At 39.9% G+C, this 19447-nt stretch overlaps 1 protein-coding gene across 1 annotated transcript; it reads right to left on the bottom strand.

The window, feature by feature from the left end:
• Positions 1 to 10316: 10316 nt before the first annotated feature.
• On the bottom strand, positions 10317 to 11862 carry LOC125458509 (transcription factor ATOH1-like). Its single transcript, XM_048543832.2, has one exon. The coding sequence runs from the start codon at positions 11763 to 11765 to the stop codon at positions 10854 to 10856; it is 912 nt and encodes a 303-aa protein (XP_048399789.2). The 5' UTR covers positions 11766 to 11862; the 3' UTR covers positions 10317 to 10853.
• Positions 11863 to 19447: the final 7585 nt, after the last annotated feature.

Below are 19447 nucleotides of genomic sequence, written 5' to 3'. Positions count from 1 at the left end.
CGCATTCCTGCATCCACTGAAATTTTCTGTTCTTCTTCAACGAGTCAGTCAGTGGAGCAGCCAAACTGCTAAAATTCAGTATGAACTTTTGATAAAAACCACGCAGTCCCACTTCATCGAAGGTTTGGAAAACTCCTGAAGAACCTTTGTTTTCATATCCCATAGGACCATCTGTCCATATCCAATAACATGGCCCAGGTGAATGACTTGTGCATTTGTAACCGCGCTCTTAGTCAGGTTTATCACCATATTAGTGATAGACTTGGAACTGAGGATTTTTGCTCAATTTTTATCACCAAGCCTGCCTCCCGATGTTGATCAAATCATTCCAATAGACTTTCCAAATGTTTCTCCATTTGTGACTAAAAATCACCAGATCATGGATGAACACTGCACAATTGGGTAATTCCGAAATGACTTTATTTATTTCTTTGAAATATGGCTACTGTATTTTTCATATTAATGGCATAAACTTAAACTGGTACATTCCATTCAGCGTCACAAAAGCTGAAATTTCCTTCACTCTTTGAAATAAAGGTGCCTGTCAGTATCCTCTAATTTGAGATATAAGTTGTTTGTCCCACTTTCTCAATGCAGTCTTCCAAACATGGAATATTAAGGTGTGTTGGCTCTTCGAGCTGGTTTCTTGTTTCGCAGACATCTCTTTACCATGCTGGGTAACATCCTCAGTGCAGCCTCCAATGAAGCATTGGTGTGTTTTTCCGCCTAGTTTTTAAACTCTGGGGTCTAATTGAGCCTGATTGCCTCACTTCCGGTTTTCCTCCGTAGTGGAGTGTATGTGGGGTCGAGTTCAATGTGTTTATTAATAGCATGTTTTGTGAACTGCCATGCTTCTAAGAATTCCTGTTCTTGTCTCTGTCTAGCTTGTCCCATGATTTTGGTGTTGTCCCAGTCAAAATGGTGGTTCTGCTCGTCATTGTGGATTGAGATGAGTGAATACTGGTCATGTCTTTTCGTAGCCAGATGGTGTTCGTGTATTCTTGTTCGTTTCCTTCCTGTTTGTCCGACGTAATGTTTCTCACAGTCTCTGCAGGGGATCTTGTAGATGACGCTGGTCCTGTCTATGGCAGGGAGTGGGTCTTTAGTTCAGGTGGTCAGTTGTTGTAGGGTTGATGTGGGTTTGTGTGCCATTCTGATACCCAGCTGTCATAGGAGTCTTGTGGTGTATGAAGGAAAACCGGAAATGAGTTCAATCCAGCTCAACGGACCCCAGAGTTTAAAAACCAGGTGGGAAAACACACCGAAGCTTCATCGGAGGCTGCACTGAGGATGTTACCCAACATGGTACCGAAACATCTGCGAAACAAGAAGAGAGCTCAAACAATCAACCTCAACACACACAAGCCGAGCTACAAATCTATTCCAAAACCTTAGAAAAATGTGGAATCGGATATGAGTCAACTTTTGTAACTGCATTTTTTCGCAATACTGCACGCAATTGTTACTTATCAACAGTAACAGGGACCCGGGTTCGATTCCAGCCTCGGGCGACTGTCTGTGTGGAGTTTGCACATTCTCCCCGTGTCTGTGTGGGTTTCCTCCGGATGCTCTGGTTTCCTCCCACAGTCCAAAGATGTGCAGGCTAGGTGGACCAGCCATGCTAAATTGCCCATAGTGTTCAGGGGTGTGTGGGTTATCGCGGGATGGGTCTGGGTGGGATGCTTCAAGGGGCGGTGTGGACTTGTTGGGCCGAAGGGCCTGTTTCCACACTGTAGGGAATCTAATCTAATCTAATCTAGTTTTGTAATCATTACTATGGGTGAGCTCCATTTGCTGCTACTCACTTTGATTATATTGTTTTTGAGCATGCATGCATTCTCTTTTTGAACCTGTGCCAACTTTGGAGGGTTAAGTCTATAAAGGTGTCACTTAATTTAAAGAGCACTGTTTATATTTACATCATACATATTTCATATTAGTTCTTCACAGCTTATTCCCACATATTTCCCTGAGTGATTATCATTATTCTTTCAGGTCATTTCCCTTCTCCTCTATAAGGTGACTCCATAATATATCTGAATTTTTGAGAACTTCCTCATTTTTCAATTTAATTTGAGGAATGTCCAATTCAGAATCATCCAAACTTGGTTCATAACTCTGCGTTCTAACCAGTAAGACATTTTTTCTTTTGCAATCCTTCCTTATTAAAATGCCTTTTGAGTATATTCACAGGATGTACTCTGTGAGATTTCTTTCTATCTGGCGTCCTTATTAAATAATCCACACCTTACTCAATTTGCTTTCAATTTAATAAGCCCTACTAAATCTTGCCTTTAAGGGTTCAATGCCACTAGGAGTAACACTAACACTTTAACTCCATTAGTAAAACTGCAAAGTTTTGATTTCTTGTCTGCTTCCTGTTTCATCACATGCTGTGCCACTTCCAAATGCTGTCTGGCCGACTCACCCACTTGATTTAATATTTTCCTAAAATTTGACACATAGTCCAAATATGTACTTTCTGAACTCTGACACCAATTTCTCCTTAATTTCCTCTAGTAGTTCTCCTACCTCATGCTCAAAAACTAATTCAAATGGACTGATTTTCAGTGATTCATTATGTGCATCCCTAATTACAAGAATTACAAAAGAAATTTGTTTATCCCAATCCTCTGGATGGTCTTGATTGTAAGCTCTTAACATGGTCTTTCAAGTTTGATGTCATCAGTCTAATGCTCCATATGATTCTGGATAGCTAGAAGTAGGTTTGAAATTTTATCCCTGTGTCCATAACTTTCTTGAATAATTTTGATCTTTCATCTGATTGTATCACTACAGGTAGTCTGTATCTCGTAAAACAAATTGGGTAACTCTTCTACAATCCTTTTAGTTGTAATATGCATAATGGAATAGCCTCTGGGTATCTAGTAGAGGCATCTATTATGGTCAACAAATACTGGGTCTTACTTTTTGTGTTAGGTAGGGATCCTATGCAATCAATTCAGACTTTAGTAAAAGGGTCCTCAAATATGGGAATGGGCGTTGGGGGTTCTGATTTTATCATTATCTGAGGTTTCCAATTACCTGAAATGTATGCTATGTCCGGCAAAATTCAACCACATCCTTTTGCAGTCTAAGCCAATAAAAAATACTTTTGTTTGTTGGCTTGAGTTTTTTTTACTCCCAAATGATTTCCTGCGCTAAATCATGTGCTACCAACAACACCTCCTTTTTTTAACCAACCAGTAATTCAACTTCATGATCTGCCCATTTCTCATCTGGCTGAATGTGTGGTGGTCTCCATTTCCTCATCAAGACTTAATTTTTAAGAAAGTAACATTCTGAGATATATTCATCCTTTTCTTCTGTATATCACTTTTGAAATAATTTCTGAACTCCCTTCACCCTCCTCAATTTCTGAAGAAAGGTCCGACCTGAAATATCAATTTTCCTGTTCTTCTGATGCTGCCTGGCCTGCCATGTTCCTCCACCTCCACGTTTTGTAATCATGGCTTTGACCCTAACTTTTTTCTTTGTTAAAGGCAAGTGCCAGGCATTGCATTCTGGATGCAATCCAATTGGTCAAACTACCAGCTTTGAAGCAAAACACGCCTTAATCATACAATAAATTTAAAATACAACAAAAAACAAAAGAATTAGCTTAAATGTAACTACATCAAAATGCTTAACAAAATAATATACATTAACTACCACTCTGTCTATTAATAGTACATATAATTTACTAACCTCCAAGATTTTGGAGTATGTTTGTAGCTCATGTATGTTTGTGGGTGTTGTGGTTGGTTGGCTCGCCGAGCTGTTCATTGTTCCGTAGACGTTTCATTACCCTGTTGGGTAACAACATCAGTGCAGCTTCTGGTGAAGTGCTGTTGTGTTTTTCCCGCCTGGTTTTTAAACTCTGGAGTCCATTGAGATGGATCATCTCACTTTCAGTTTTCTGTCTTTACCTGTGCCTTTACACCCTTTCCAATGTGTTCCTAATGTAAGGTAGCGTGATGACTGTGTCAGGGCATGTAGTATCTTCATGGTGATGTTTGTGTAGGCATCTTCTGACCAAGTTTTTTGGATACCCAGTATGTTTGGAAACCTGGAAGAGGTATTCTTCTTTTTGCTACCTTATCACGCTACCGTCGGGACTAACCACAAGAATGCTACGACTGCTGGACATCAGAGTGGCGCACAAACCCACATCAACCCTACGACATCTGCTCACCCAAGCCACAGACCCACTTCCCACTATGGACAGGATCAACGTCACCTATAAGATTCCCTGCAGAGACTGTGACAAACACTACATCGGACAAACAGGAAGGAAATTAACAACACGGGTACATGAACACCAAATGGCTACAAAAAGATGCGACCAATACTCACTCACCTCTATCCACATGGATAAGGCAAACCACCAGTTTGACTGGGACAAAACCAAGATCCTGGGATAAGCAAAACAGAGACAGGCACGAGAATTTCTGGAAGCCTGGTATTCCATGCAGAAAGCCATCAACAAACAAATAGAACTCAACCCCATATACAGTCCACTACGAAGGAAAACTAGAAATGAGGTAATCCAGCTCAATGGACTCCAGAGTTTAAAAACCAGGCAGGAAAACACAACAGCACTTCATCGGAGGCTGCACTGATGATGTTACCCAACAGGGTAATGAAACATCTGCGGAACAACAAACCAGCTCGGCGAGCCAACCAACCACAATTACTAACCTCTGTATCAACCTTTCTTCATAAAAAATGACAAAATATACCTCTGTACACCATCGTATCATTACACGCCCTGAAGGACATTGCTGCTCATCTGGGTTTGTAATAGGAACTATCTAAAATGAAAACTATGCTTGACCAATCTCACTAATTTTCCTGTTACAGATACATCTGTACATGACAGTGAGAGATTTGGTCATGAAGATTAAGTCCTGCCTTCAAATTCATAATACCCTATATTATGTTGTGTGGTAATATCAAATGTACCAGGATGTCACCTGGGCTTGAGAGTTTCAATTATGAAGAGAGATTGCACAGATTGAGTTTGTTTTCCTCACACAGAGGAGATTGAGAGGGACATGATAGATTATAAAACTATAAGAAGCAGAGACAAGGGTAGACAGGAAGAAACTTTTCCTCTTGACAGAGGGAGCAATGACCAGGGACTTTGATTTAAGGTAAATAACATACGGCTTAGAGGATATGTGAAGGAAATCTTTTGTACCCATTGGGTGGTAAGAATCTGGGCCTTGCTACCTGTAAGGATGGTAAAGGCAGAAACCCTCAAACAGTTAAGAAGTGTTTGGATGTGCACTGTTATGTCAAGGTAGACAAAGATATGGGCTAAGTGATAGAAAATAGAATTAGAATAATGAAGGAATTGTTTTTGACCAGAGGAATCATGATGGGCAAAAGGACATTTTTTTTGCACTGTCGCTCTCTGATTCTATGACAGTCTGCTAAATGTGACAGTCTTTGATCAGATCTAGCAGTTCCATGCTATCAAAAGTACGGATGCTCATCTGTATCTAATTTAATTCACTCTACATGATCTTTAGAAACAGTTGGAGATACTGGATATTACAAAAACTATGAGTCCTGACAACTTTCTGGTAATAGCATAAAGACTTGTGCATGAAAACTTGCTGTACCCTAACCAAACTATTTCTGTACAACAACCACACTGTAGATTTACCTACAATATGTAGACCACAGCAATTTAAGACGGCAGCTCACCACCACCTTAATATGAAATGTTGCCCAGGTATGTCCTGTACACAAAAAGTAGGACCCATTGAACCAGCCAATGACTGCCCCATCAGTATACTTTTGATCATCAGCAAAATGGTGGAAGGTGTCATCTACAGTGCTATTAAGCAGCACCTGCTCAGCAATAACCTGGTCACTGATGCTCAGCTTGGGTTCCATGAAGGCCACTCAGTTCCTGACCTCATTACAGCCTTGTTTCAAACATGGACAAAAGAGCTGAATTCCAAAAGTAGTGTAAGAGTGACTGCCCTTAATATCATGGCCACATTTAACTGTGGATGGCATCAAGGAACTGTAGCAAAACAGGAGTTAATGGGAATGAGGGACAAAGGTCTCCACTGGTTAGAGTCATACTGCACACAAAAGGAAATGGTTGTATTTGTTGGAGATCTGTTATTTCAGCCTAGGACTATTTTGCTGGAGCCTCAGGATAGTCTCCTGAGCCTAACCTCCTTCAACTCCTTCATCAATGACCTTCCCTCCATTGTAAAGTCAGAAGTGAGGATGTTTGCTGATGATTGCACAACATTCAGAATTATTCATAACTCCTCAGATACTGAAGCTGTCCATGCTCAAGACATGAACAGTATTCAAGCTTGTGCTGAAAAGAGGCAAGAAACAATTATGCCATATAAATGAGCCAACTTCAATCAGAAACAATCTAACCACCATACCTTGATATGCAACGGTATTGCTTCATTGAGTCCCACACTAAAAGTTCCCAGAACCAACATCTTATGGGGTTACCACTTAACAGAAATGGAACTGAACTACCCATACAAAGATAAGGTCAGAAACTAGAAATTCTGCAGTGAGTAACTCACCTCCTGGCTCCTCAACGCCTATCACCACCTACAAGTCATAAGCGAGGAATGTGATGGAAGACTCCCCACTTTCCAAAATGAGTGCAACTCCAACAACAGTCAATAAGCTTGACACTAACCAGGACAAAGCCCATTTGATTCACTCTACATTCACAAATGCTAACACTTAGTAGCAGCAGTGCATACCATCTACAAGATGCACAGCAAAAATCCTTAGACAGCACCTTCCAAACCCAAGGCAACCACCATCTAGAAAGACGAGGGCAGTAGATACAGAGGAAGATCACCATCTGCAAGTTTCCCTCCAAACCAATCATCACACCGCCCTACCCCCCCCCCCCCCCCCCCCCCCCATCCTGACTTGGAACTATATTGCCATTCCTTCAGAATAGCTTTATCCAAGTCCTGGGATTTTTTCCTTACCAGATGTGAGTCTACCGACAACACATAGACCATAGCAGTTCAAGAAAGCAGCTCATCACCACCTCAAGAGCAGCTAGGGGCAGATAATTAATACTGGCCCAGCCAGCAATGCACATGTTCCTTGAGTGTTTTTTTTAGAAAAGAGCTTCATAGAAAGTTTCATAACATTCTCCAGTTCACTGCCAGATATTGCAAGGTCCAAATCTCCTTCTAAAGCTCTAACTGTCAGTTGGCTCTGTGCATGAGCTGTCCAATTTCCTTCCAGCTCACTAGTCACATGTAAATGAGGCCCAGGCTTAAAGCCAATAATAATTTTAAACAATGTGTGCACTCTACCTGCCAACTGCCTATTATACATCTCAAATTAAAATGAACTTCACTGTATTAAATGCCTGAGAAGATAAATGAGCATATTTTAAATTCAGTAAACATTGCCCTGCAATGTAAAACAATTTCTCAAAAACTGGGCAATTAAGTAATAATTTGATTTATCGATAAGTTTTTACAGATAACTTTGACTCCTCTCCAACGTTGCCATTAGATTCATATACATCTTCTTGGCTTGGCATGGATGAAGCAATAGACCTTGCGGTAATGGATATTTTGTCAGAATCACGTTTACACTCGCTGACTGAGGCTACAGTTTCTTTCGTTGACAGCATCAACGCAAAAAAAAGTAGTCGCAACCTCACTCACTGACCACTTTTTTTTAAGTTTTAAACACCTTCGGAAAAGAAAACTATCTTTCTCTCAAGCTGAATTGTCAGCTTATTCCGAGCAGTTGCAATATGGAACTGCAATCAATTGAAACCGGTAGAACATGGGATTGGGGGCTGTTTGAAAAGTTCAACTGACAATATTACTTCATATTTTTGATTGGTCATGAGTTTGAGGCAGAATAATTTTCGAATGAACTGTTGGTTTTAGCGAGGAGCACGTTGACATGTTTTAATATTGTCAACGTTTCCAAAGGTGGAATATAACCCAAAGAAAGTTGAAATATAGGTTTTGAAAGCAAAAAGCTCTAGAATTGTGCTGTAAATTTAACATGATTACAAAGCAGAAATATACAAACCGATTTATGTTAGAGATGCGCTCAAGTAACCGGCGAACACAAAAGCTTACGTACAGTCAATAAGTTTGAAAAGTCTTGAGTCAAGGAAGGGAGTGATTGAAAGTTCAAGTAGAACATTAGCTAGACTGAGTTTTTTTTTAAGTTATTAACACAAGAATAACAATTAAGATAAGGGGAACAGTTTGAGCACTTTAACCTGTATTTCGGCAGATTTTTTTTGCTGTCGAACAAGAGCCTTGAACTTTGCTTATGAACAATCTGCCTCTAGAGCGAACCATAATCGCATATGGGAGACCCGTCGAAGCTTTGAATTATTTATACCAAAACTAATGGGCAATCGTTCTTCCAAAATGTGACCGAATGAGACTTCTTTCAAGAGAAAGTGTTACCCTGGATATTATGCAGAGTCGCGGTCGGAAATCCCTGATGCCGAAGCCAGTATCTTAGTTACAGTCAGGGGCAGGGACAGACCAAGACTCGCCTACCGGACAGCATCTGGCAGATAGATCCGAAATGAACGGCTTTTGTTAAGACATGTACTGTAATGCAATTGGAATATGCTTTAAACCCCTTATTATTTGCAAGATAGTTAAGTACCCCGTGTTGCATTGCTTGAATGTTGTGAAGATTTGATATATAAGGTATTGATCAAATATAAACATTTCAAGAGTTGACACTTTTTTTTGGTCGGAATTTTACCAGAACAAGCTAATTCCATGCTGTTTTAGAAGTGGTGTTTTCTTTCCAACGATCAATCGACAAATGCCAATTTCTGAAGCGGATATCTTAATAATATTATTCCTACTTATTCGAAAGACGCTCGAGGTGAGAGGGCCGGATGGTATTGATGCAGTTTTTTTTACCCAAAGTTTAATTCACTGTGGGTACTATGTAAAATCAGAACTGGTTCGTCCCGTTACTGGTGTTGTAGGGTGATGTCAATTTACAAAAGTCCAACAGTTTAATCCAGGCTTCTAGCATTTCTCAATATTTGGTCACAATAGAACACAGGATGATCGAGAAATCTTAGAGAGTCTGATCTGGTCTCCGTCTCCGACTGACTGTTTCAATCGCCTTAATCAAAACTCAATTTACTTGTTGCCTCTAGAAATGTCTTGTTTCAGTTATCCTTCCAGAATTGCTGTTAGAATGAGATTCTAGTTGCTCTGGATGGGTCATTTTTCACATTTTATGCTTTTAATTTATCCAGTACTTTTCATGCTATTAGAATGGAAATTTTTTAAAAAAGAGAATTTAAAAAGAAAGATTCAAGGAGTTGGCCTCTGAATCAAGCAGCAAATTTTGTTAGAATTAATACACTCAAGACATCGAAGATTCAAAGAGTTGGCCTCTGAATCAAGCAGCAAATTTTGTTAAAATTAATACACTCAAACATCGATTGGTTTGACCCAAATTTCATGCATGAACTGAACCATTTCTTCAAATCACTGTCATCATTGGTCGAATTAATGGATAACTCCACTGAACGAAATACGTATTAAGGTAAAACTACTGGCAATGTTATGAAACAAAAATATAGCATTAAGTAGTGTTAAGAACTGTCGGCCAGGCTCTACCTATGCATATTTGATCATTGCTACGAGTGTACGGCACGCGTACATTATTTCAATTTGATTAATGCAGGTACAATGACAGTTTAGGACAAAGTTCGACTTTCAGGAGCAGGTGCAGTTCAATGGCAGGCTTTACACCTGCTCTTTTACAGCCTTACCTCATTTACTTAGTTTAAATTATTGAATATATTGTTCCCTCGTCTTATTGTAAAGTTTAACCGAAGGGCGCAAGTCTTCCCTGATACCTCAACAGATTCATCTTTACGAATGTTTTCTAACATTTTGTTTTACGTATTTCCAACAGTAAACGTTGCAACTAAAACTTGATTAAATCAAAATTTACTTTAAATGACAGCTCGACCTGATAATTTTTCCCGATAATAAAACTCTTTCGGCAGGATTTATTTTAGGTTGATTTGTTCATGCTGGAATGTTGAATTTAACGTCGTTGCCCCTTTACTATGATCTGTTTTGAACTTCAAGAATCCTTATAAAATGCAAAATTATCTGCTGAATCTATTTATGTTCCTGTATATTCTAAATTAGGGAGAATAATTCTTCGCAAAGCAATAAAAACAAATTACACAAATATGATTTACAAATCCACATTTTATTCAAAAAATAAAGTACATTTTCATTTTACATGAAACAAAGCTTTTCAAAATGTGTCGAATCAATTTCATTCTTATTATAACGTGGTGATTGAGTGCCTGAACCTGTGCTTCTCACATCCTGGAAGAATATGTCATACTTTAAAACATACAACAATATTTACGATGTGACCTTAATCTGCCAAATAAAGGGTTTGAAAAAAAAATGAAAAACATATTTCAACAGTGTAGATTGTTCCGCTGCTCTAAACTGCATACCAACTGGTACTTTCCCTCTGCATATCTCTGGACTCAAATGCTGTATTTTTTTTTAAAGTGCAACAACCCATCTCATTGTGAGCAAAAATGATATCATAGATAATGGGAACTGCAGATGCTGGAGAATCCGAGATAACAAAGTGTGGAGCTGGATGAACACCGCAGACCAAGCAGCATCTTAAGAGCACAAAAGCTGATGTTTCGGGCCCAATCCGTTCATCAGAAAAGCCTTTTCTGAACAAAAATGAAATCAACGCATTGAAATTTACAAAAATATATGATCTCGCATTCTCTACGTTAGAAAAATACAGTTGGTGTCAAAGTTCATGAGGTTCCACCCCTAACTGGCTTTCCGCGCCACCGGGGCATGAGAGAGATCGGAAAAGTGTTCTGAGCGTTGGTAGAGTAGAGTGTCTGCGTGTCCCTCCTCCCAGTCGCTGTAATGAGAGTGAGGAGAAGATTCTCCATCGCTGCGACTAGAAATCACTTTACTCTCATTTCTGATCGATTTGCAAGGAGAGAGTAACTTCAAGCGCTGGGCTGCAGGTCCTGTGTCCCCGGTACTGTCGGAAATAACCGTTGGAGAGCCCTTGGGGATGTTAGGAGAGCATGCACTGGTTGGGGTTTGCAAACTGCAGCGATTCGTAGGGCAGAGTTTATTGTTAGCTACTTTAACATTTGGGCAGTCGGGTAGCGAACTGCCAGCACCTAGGCTCTGCTGGCTCACATTCTGCAGAAGCTCAGTCAATTCAGCTATATAGATCTGTGCCATCTGCAGTGTTTCGTATTTGGAAAGTTTCTTGTCATTGTCGAAAGCTGGAATGACGCTCCGTAGCTCATCAAACGCATGATTCAAGCCGTGCATCCTCTTCCTTTCGCGTGCATTTGCAGCGAGTCGTCGGTGCTTGGGTGCCTCCGCTAGTTGCTTGCTTGTCGCTTTAGCCTGGCCTTTCACACCACAAAGCTCGCTGGCTTGCACTGCAGCCTGTGGGGGCAGTTTGGGTATGATGTTGGCTAGACCTCCCTGCGAGACCTGCTGGTGACACCGAGGCGCGATGCTTCCTGCGGGGGAGCAGTAGGAGTGAGGAGAGAGTGGACAGCTGGCCGGGAAAGCAGGCGAGAGCCAGACGCATGGCTCGGTGCCGGCGAGGCGTGCGGCGTTGTCTGGGTCACTGGGGGGCACCTCGCCGGGATCTGGCGGAGACTCTTGCATCAGCCAGCGCGCGGCGGCAAGTTTCCGAAGGTGGGACATGTCGAGTGTGGAGAGTGGGTGGGGAAGGGGAGGGTAAGTATGGAGGGGGGTGGAGTGGTTGGTTAGGGCGAGTTACGGGTGTTTGGCAGGACAGTTCAGCCCAGCGAAGCCTGACCACCGTCAATTAGCTGTCACTTTGGCGGCTGGCGTGGGCGGCTTTTATAAACACGGTGGACCAATCAGCACTGGCGCGTGCTCCTGACCAATCAGCGGCTTTGGGTGACGCGTGTCGCTCACGTGCAGGCGACCAATCAAGACGCGCCGCCTGCCCCCCCCCACGGCCCCGCCCTCCCAAATAATAGATAAGGGGGCGGTCCCCTAACCGCCATACCGGGACAGTGAGCACGCGCAGTACGGGGCGCGCGATACCCGGCGCCTGGCGCGTGTCTGTCACATTCCCCAGAGCCCACTCTTGCCCGAAGGGTTTTCTTGTTTCTTTTTGCATTCCTACGAAACTAATTCCACCTCCATATTCACTGTACAGTCCACTGGACCCAATCTATGCATTTTGTTATTTTTCGGCTTCATGCCATCGAAGAAGTTAGCCTGGTTATACCTCAACTGGGCTCCAACTCACTGCATGAGTGACCGCTCCATTTTTTATCATATGGCTCTCATCTGTCTTTTTTTTAAAAATCCCTCAATCAAAACCAAAAGAGCGCTTTTTCACTTGTCAACAAGAAATGATTAGGTGAGATAAATGAATGGACCTTGTCAGGACATAATATTCACGATTAAACAAATGCAAAGCACTGCGGATGTTGTGAAGCTGAAACAAACGCAGAAGGTGCTGGAGAAACATTGTAGATTGGCAACCTCTGTGAGGAGAGAAACAAAGTTAACGTTTCGAGTCCGACGCCACTCTTCCTGGGAGCTGAACCAATGTTAAACAAAAAGTTGCTGTCAATCTTCCAGTTGTGCCCAGTAGTCGAAACTCCATTCTTGATTCTAGCATGCAATCGGTGGTGATCATGCGAGAAAAGGAGACAGTCATGTACAATACTGAGAATGTCCATTCCACACAGCGATGCCAAATACTACTCTCGTGGAAGCGACGAGAGGAATGGCGTGAGGGGCATCGATAGGGACTTCGGTAAATGAGTTTATAATGTAAAGGTTTTTGAAATGGCTCGCTGCAATTAGATGTTATAAGTCTAGGTTAGCTTATAACGCTTTGTAACTTATGCTTATCGAATTTTTCTAGGTAAATAGAATGTGATATATAAGCTAGCATTTATTTTCAAGCACTATCATTGTGAAGATTACTCTTTGCTTCATCAGTCTACCAACTCTTTGAAGAAGTGCTACTGTTTAAGAGGTTTTTTCTTATTTGTCTTCTTGCTCAATTGAGTTTTGATAAAAATTTAAACTCAGCATCATTAATCAAATGCAACTGAAATAATGCGTTGACACCGACAAACCCTTCAAATGCCGCATCAAACACGTTGTAATCTTTTTGAATGCAGTAATAGATTGTCATCAAAATTATCAGGTCGCTCACATTACATAACTTTTAATAAGTTAGCTGCATGATTTACACGAGTCACCATTAACAATTTCATTGCTGTACAGTCATCTGTTAATATACTCAATATTTGGATTGAAAAGGATATTATATACTTCAGTAATCATGACAATTATTATCCTATTATGTAGTGTCGGCACAAATGTAGTGTTACGGCTGTCTAGCTTCCTATTATCAAACATTAAACCTTTCGCAAGTTTCTGGCTCAGCAAATACAAGGTTGGATTTTGCGGTCAGGAGCGAAGCCACAACGTTCAATGCAGACGTCAAAGAAGGAATGAATAAGGATTCAGCTACCTCCTTGTTTTTCACCAAATACAGCCTAAATCTGGTGCCAAGTCAACGGGATCTCCAAGTGTCCGGCAGTAGTGCGGGAGTAAGCAGGCAAGCAGCCCATCACACTGACACGATTCCTGTTCCAGAAAACTAGAAAATTAAAGGTTGGCAGCCTCCATTATTAATTTGTGTTTTCAGGTAGAGAAATGACTGATAATAACTGAATTAAGATAGATCCCAAATATTGTCAACAAACTTTCGCTTTATTTTAGTACGGAATTATTTTATGATAATGAACGATTTTGACCCTCCTAAATACAGAAGTAATTTTTCAGGGTGCGCGACGGCGTGTTGTTTCAATTATGAATATGATAATTCATTAGAATCCCAATTTCGTTGCCAAAGTTTTTACAGCAAGATTGCCCATACAAAAGTGGAAGTTTCCAGCAGTTCATACTTTCTTTGGGAAAAGCATTTTGTGGGAAGCTCACATTTTCCAGTGAGGAGCACAATCTCTGCGAGTTCCTTCTGGATTTTCATGTGATCGAGTTCATGTGCAAACTAAAGTTGCTGTCTGTTTCATAGATGACGGCGGTTGTTAACAGTGTTGCTTCTCACGGGCAACTAGGGACGGGAAATAAATGCTGGCCCAGCCCGCGACACCATGACTCACTAGCGAATTAAAAAGGGAAAATTAGGGCTATTTTATTTCGTTCATTGCAAACATGTTCTACACGCGTCATTTCAACTAAGAGAGTTGATAACTTTTAATTATGTAAAAGATGGATAGCTTTGATTTTTCCATGGTCAAATCTCAAAATTATAACCAAGAACCTTATATCATTTTACTTTGTGTTTTTGATTTGAATTTGAAACCTGATTGTTTGGATTTAAATCTGTCAATTTTGGAAATTTATTCAAGACTTGGATTAGGCATTTTCTTGCTCTAATGCCTAATTTCAATCTCTAATTCATATAGTTCTATGGACAAGAAGATTAAACATTTTAATCAATAGACTAGCAATTTATATTAAAACATTGCGACTTAGAATAGAATTGTTCTGGAAGAATAGCATAAGAAAGACTATATTTGTATTTCACTTTATGGTATTAGTGAATTTGAAGTTATCTGATGGTACATCCTTTGTACAAAATATCTTTTTATTAGAAGACAGAGCAATCCAACAACCAAGTCAAATAGCCAAGGACACCCAATGTGTATACACACTGGCAAGCTAAACTGTTGACACTTTTTATATATTTTGGTTTTTAATCTGCAGTTGATCACACAATCATAAAACAAAGTTGGTTAATCATTTACCTAACTCATAAATTTGCAAAAAATGTATCTATTCATGCAATTATACACCTGGTGCAATTATGCATAATCTGCCTTGCTGTGTTTTTTTAGATATTGACATTCAAAACTTTAAAATTGCTATTGGTCTGGTCACAGGCTGAACCATATATTTCTTGCAAAGTAAGTTTTAGGCGAACAGTTCTTTTTAAAGCAAAATGGTAATGAAATTTTTAAAAAAGTAAAAAGAAGGAAGCAACAATAATGAGATTAATATCAGATATCTTTTTAATACAACCTTCACACTCAAAACACATATGAAATATGATAATTTACAATTGTATTAGATGTTACTTCCCAATCTTATTTTAAAAAAGCACAAGCATAATAATTAAAATATATTGCTAAAAATAAACCTAATTAATAAATACAGTTACGTGCACAAAGTGAAGTAACCACATATACTCCAATACATTGACACAACTACAGTAAACTGTGGAACAATTTAATTCTACTATATCTAAAACAAGGCAATAATCTCATGTGCCAACTCATCTTATAATCTTTCTTGTCATAAATCTTTCTTGATACAAGAACATTTCAGTAAAAACACTGATTTAAATATATTATTTTGCAACATCTTTTAATTTTCTGAACATTTGGCACAATAGCATAACAAATCTCTGGTAGGATTATAAGGAAATATGAAAAATGAGTGATTTAACTTATAGAAAGTTACATAAATAGAGGAAAAGAAAGATTGATTTAAGAGACAGAAAAGAAACAAGAAGAATAATGTATTTTGTCAGTAAATAAAACCTACTCTACTCTTAAAGAGATCCTTATACTGGATTAGGTAAACCTTACCTTTCCTGGAGAATTATTAAAAATTATTGAGGTAAACTTTATACTGTTCAAAATTATTTGAAATCTGATATGCCAAGATGTCATGCCCAGGAAGGTACACGAATAATAAAACATCTTGGACAACAACTATCAATTTTTGTCTATTTAACAGATTATGTGCAGTGCTTGAATTTGCACTCTGGTTTAGATGTAAATAATGGTCATGTGATAAGGGTCTAGGCCTGAAACATCAGCTTTTGTGCTCCTGAGATGCTGCTTGGCCTGCTGTGTTCATCCAGCTTCACACTTTGTTATCTTGGATTCTCCAGCATATGCAGTTCCCATTATCACTGATACAATTTTAACCTCACTGCGAAGCCTCTTCCCAGGATGCCTAATCTGAAGAAGTTACCCCCCTACCTCCGGACCAACCTCAGGGAATCTCCTCTCTGATGAAGGGTCTAGGCCCGAAACATCAGCTTTTGTGTTCCTGAGATGCTGCTTGGCCTGCTGTGTTCATCCAGCTTCACACTTCGTTATCTTAAATAATGGTCATAATTGTTAACCTCATTGGCCTTAATTTTATGCTTTCTTGCTGGCAAGATTTGTTTTTAATACTTTCACAGGATGAGGGCATCACCAAGGCAGCATTTATTGCCCACAGGGCAGTTAAGAGTCAACCACATTTTGATGCAGGACAAAGTAAGGTTGGCAGTTTCCTTCCCTAAAGGACATTAGTGAGCCAGATGGATTTTTCCAACAATCAGCTCATGGTCACCATTAGATTTTTCATTCCAGATTTTTTTTAAAATCCAAATTCCACCAGTTGCATTGGCAGAATTTGAACCAGGTCCCCCAGAACATTATCTGGACCGCTGGATTAACAGTCCTGGCGATAATACCACTGGCCGTTACCTCCCCATTGAAGGTGTGTGAATCATTTAAAATCCATCAGGGTTTTTTCCTTTCACCTACCTACCCATTTCCCAACCTGTCTGAACTTTCACAAAAGATGGAGGAGGTATCAGGTGGCCCACCCATGGGCCTGTTGTGGGGTGGAGAGAACTGCTTCATGTCTGAAGCCTGGCACCTTCAGTTGTGCAAGTTAGCATTGGGCAAAAGACAGGAAGCAGCAATGTGGGACTACCCTGAGCCCATTACAGGCACATTCCTAAAGATAAATCTCTACTTGAACCTTTACCCTGGCCTCTTTATGCTGATTAGCTTTATTAGTTTTGAGGGAGATCAGCAATAAATTCAAAACTAGGAAGGATTGTTAAGGAAGAAAAGGATAATCACCGACTTCAAGAGAACAGAGGCTGGAAAGGGTGGTCATTCATATGGTACAGTACATGAAATTTAATGCAAAGAAATGACAAATGGAAGCTTAAGGAGAAGGAATAAAAGGGTACAATTCCAATTAGGGTACAGCAATTGAGATTGACTGGGAATACATACACATAAATCATTGAAGGTGGAATGCCAGGTTGAGAAGGGGTTAAAAAGTCATATGGGATTCCAGGTTTTACATAAAGTAGTGCAAAGTGCATGAGCAAGTAACTCAATATAAACCTTTATAATAAAACACTATTTTTTTCAAGTGGTGTACTCTGGCCAATTCTAAAACCCCATTTTATTAAGTAAATTAAACTTTAGGCAGGGTGCAGAAAATATTTTCATAAATTGTTCCACGGATGAGGGATTCCAAATTCCTGAATTCCTTGCAGAAAATTGAGAAGATGTTTTTGTCCAGTGAGTGATTAGGATCTGGAATACTGTGCCTTAAGATAGAGTCAATCATGCCTTTCAAAAAGGTATTGGAAAACACTAAAAAAACAATTGCAGAGCTGTAGGGAAAAGGCTGGGTGTGGCACTGGTTGATGTGCTTCTACAGTGTACTGGCATGGGAATGATTGACCAAATGACCTCCTTCTTTGCATGCCTTCCAACATGATTCTGAGCGCTATATGAATGTTTAATTTATGAATTCTAAGAGCTGCTAAGCCAAAATATTCTTCATGAAGATTAGGCATGGTGACATCCACATTGAAAAAAAAGATTCCCATGCATTCAATTTGCAGATGATACAAAACTTGGCAAAGTATTAGTGCTATGGATAATAACATACTCCAAGGAGATACAGGCAGACTGGTGAAATCAAAATACACAAGAGCTGATGCTGAACGATGTAGGCAAATATTAAGTGTTGCACATTGGACGGAATACATGGAGAGAGAAATTAATCTAAATGATATTACTTTGAGACAACATTAGCAGTGGGATCTAGCAATTCACATTTATAAATATTTGGACATGGCAGAACAACTTGATCTGCTAATTAAGAAAGGACATGGGATATAGAGCACCATATTTAGAGATGTTAAACTCAAAGATGGTGCAACTACATGTGTCAAAGAGCATATCAGGAAAGTAACTTTGTTGATCCAGGACAAGATCCAAGGCAGAATCCAAAGGGATTCATGGGTGACACACCCACAATGACTGTGAGGGGATTTAACTGCCACAACTAACATTACAGTCACGAAGCTGAAGAAAGTTTTCACTTTGAAAGTTGATAAGTGTGGGTTTCTTAACATGTAGCTTGATAATCTCTAAATATGCATTTCAGATAGCTAGGGTCATTTATAAGCTCATGTTCAAGAAAAATATGGTATGTTGTGGGCAAACTTTTATGGATTTACTCATGGTAATCTGCAACTGTAATTTCCCAGTCTTATTTACCACAATCTGCATGTTCATATACCTGCAATGTAACTCTGATTCAGACTCCATTCATTTACCCCCTTACTCTAAATGCACCTATTAACCTGCTACTTCTAAGCTAATGCAAGCTGTACCTTCAAATGTTTTTTTGAATCCTAACGTTTCCTTTTACTATTTTTTTCTTGATTCTGACACCCCTACACAGTTAGTTTAAAGCTTTTGCAACAATACTAGCTAAATACCCTTCAAAGAACTTAGTCACAACTCTGTTCAGGTGCAATCTGTGCAGCTTGTGAAGGTGTCACTTTCCACTGAGCCAATCTCACAGTTCCAGGAACCTAAAGCCTACCCTCTGCACCATCTTTCTAGCCACACATGCATCTGTCTTATCTTGTAGTCACTTGCATGTGTCACTGGAAATAATCTGGAGATTACTACATTTGAGATACTGTTTGCTGCTGTTCTACCTAACTCCCTAAATTCTGAGATAATGGGAACTGCAGATGCTGGAGAATTCCAAGATAGTAAAATGTGAGGCTGGATGAACACAGCAGGCCAAGCAGCATCTCAGGAGCACAAAAGCTGACGTTTCGGGCCTAGACCCTTCATCAGAGCTTATTATTATCCCTAAATTCTGAGTTCAGGATAAGATTCCCTTTCCAACCTAAGTCATTGATACCACTGTGGACTATGATCTCTGACTTTTCCCCCCTCACATCAGAACTGAGGAAGGGTTATCAGATCCAAAACGTTAACTCTTTTTTTCCTTCACAGATGTTGCCAGACCTGCTGAGCTTTTCCAGCCACTTTGTTTTTGTTCCTGATTTACAGCATCCGCAGTCCTTTGGGTTTTTATGAGGTCATGTACCATTTTGGAATCACGTTGATGGTCAGAGAAATGCTTGTCTGTTCTCTTAACTGAGGAATTGCTTATCACTGCCATTTCTCATTTCTTACTCTCCCTCCTCTCCTATATAGCTGAGGCGCTCATGGTGCCAAAAAGCATGGATCTGA

Source organism: Stegostoma tigrinum, chromosome 13 (genome assembly GCF_030684315.1).
Source record: "Stegostoma tigrinum isolate sSteTig4 chromosome 13, sSteTig4.hap1, whole genome shotgun sequence".
In the NCBI taxonomy this organism is placed as follows: domain Eukaryota; kingdom Metazoa; phylum Chordata; class Chondrichthyes; order Orectolobiformes; family Stegostomatidae; genus Stegostoma; species Stegostoma tigrinum.
Note: the sequence above shows the minus strand (reverse complement) of the source record. Positions and strands in the feature narration are given on the sequence as shown.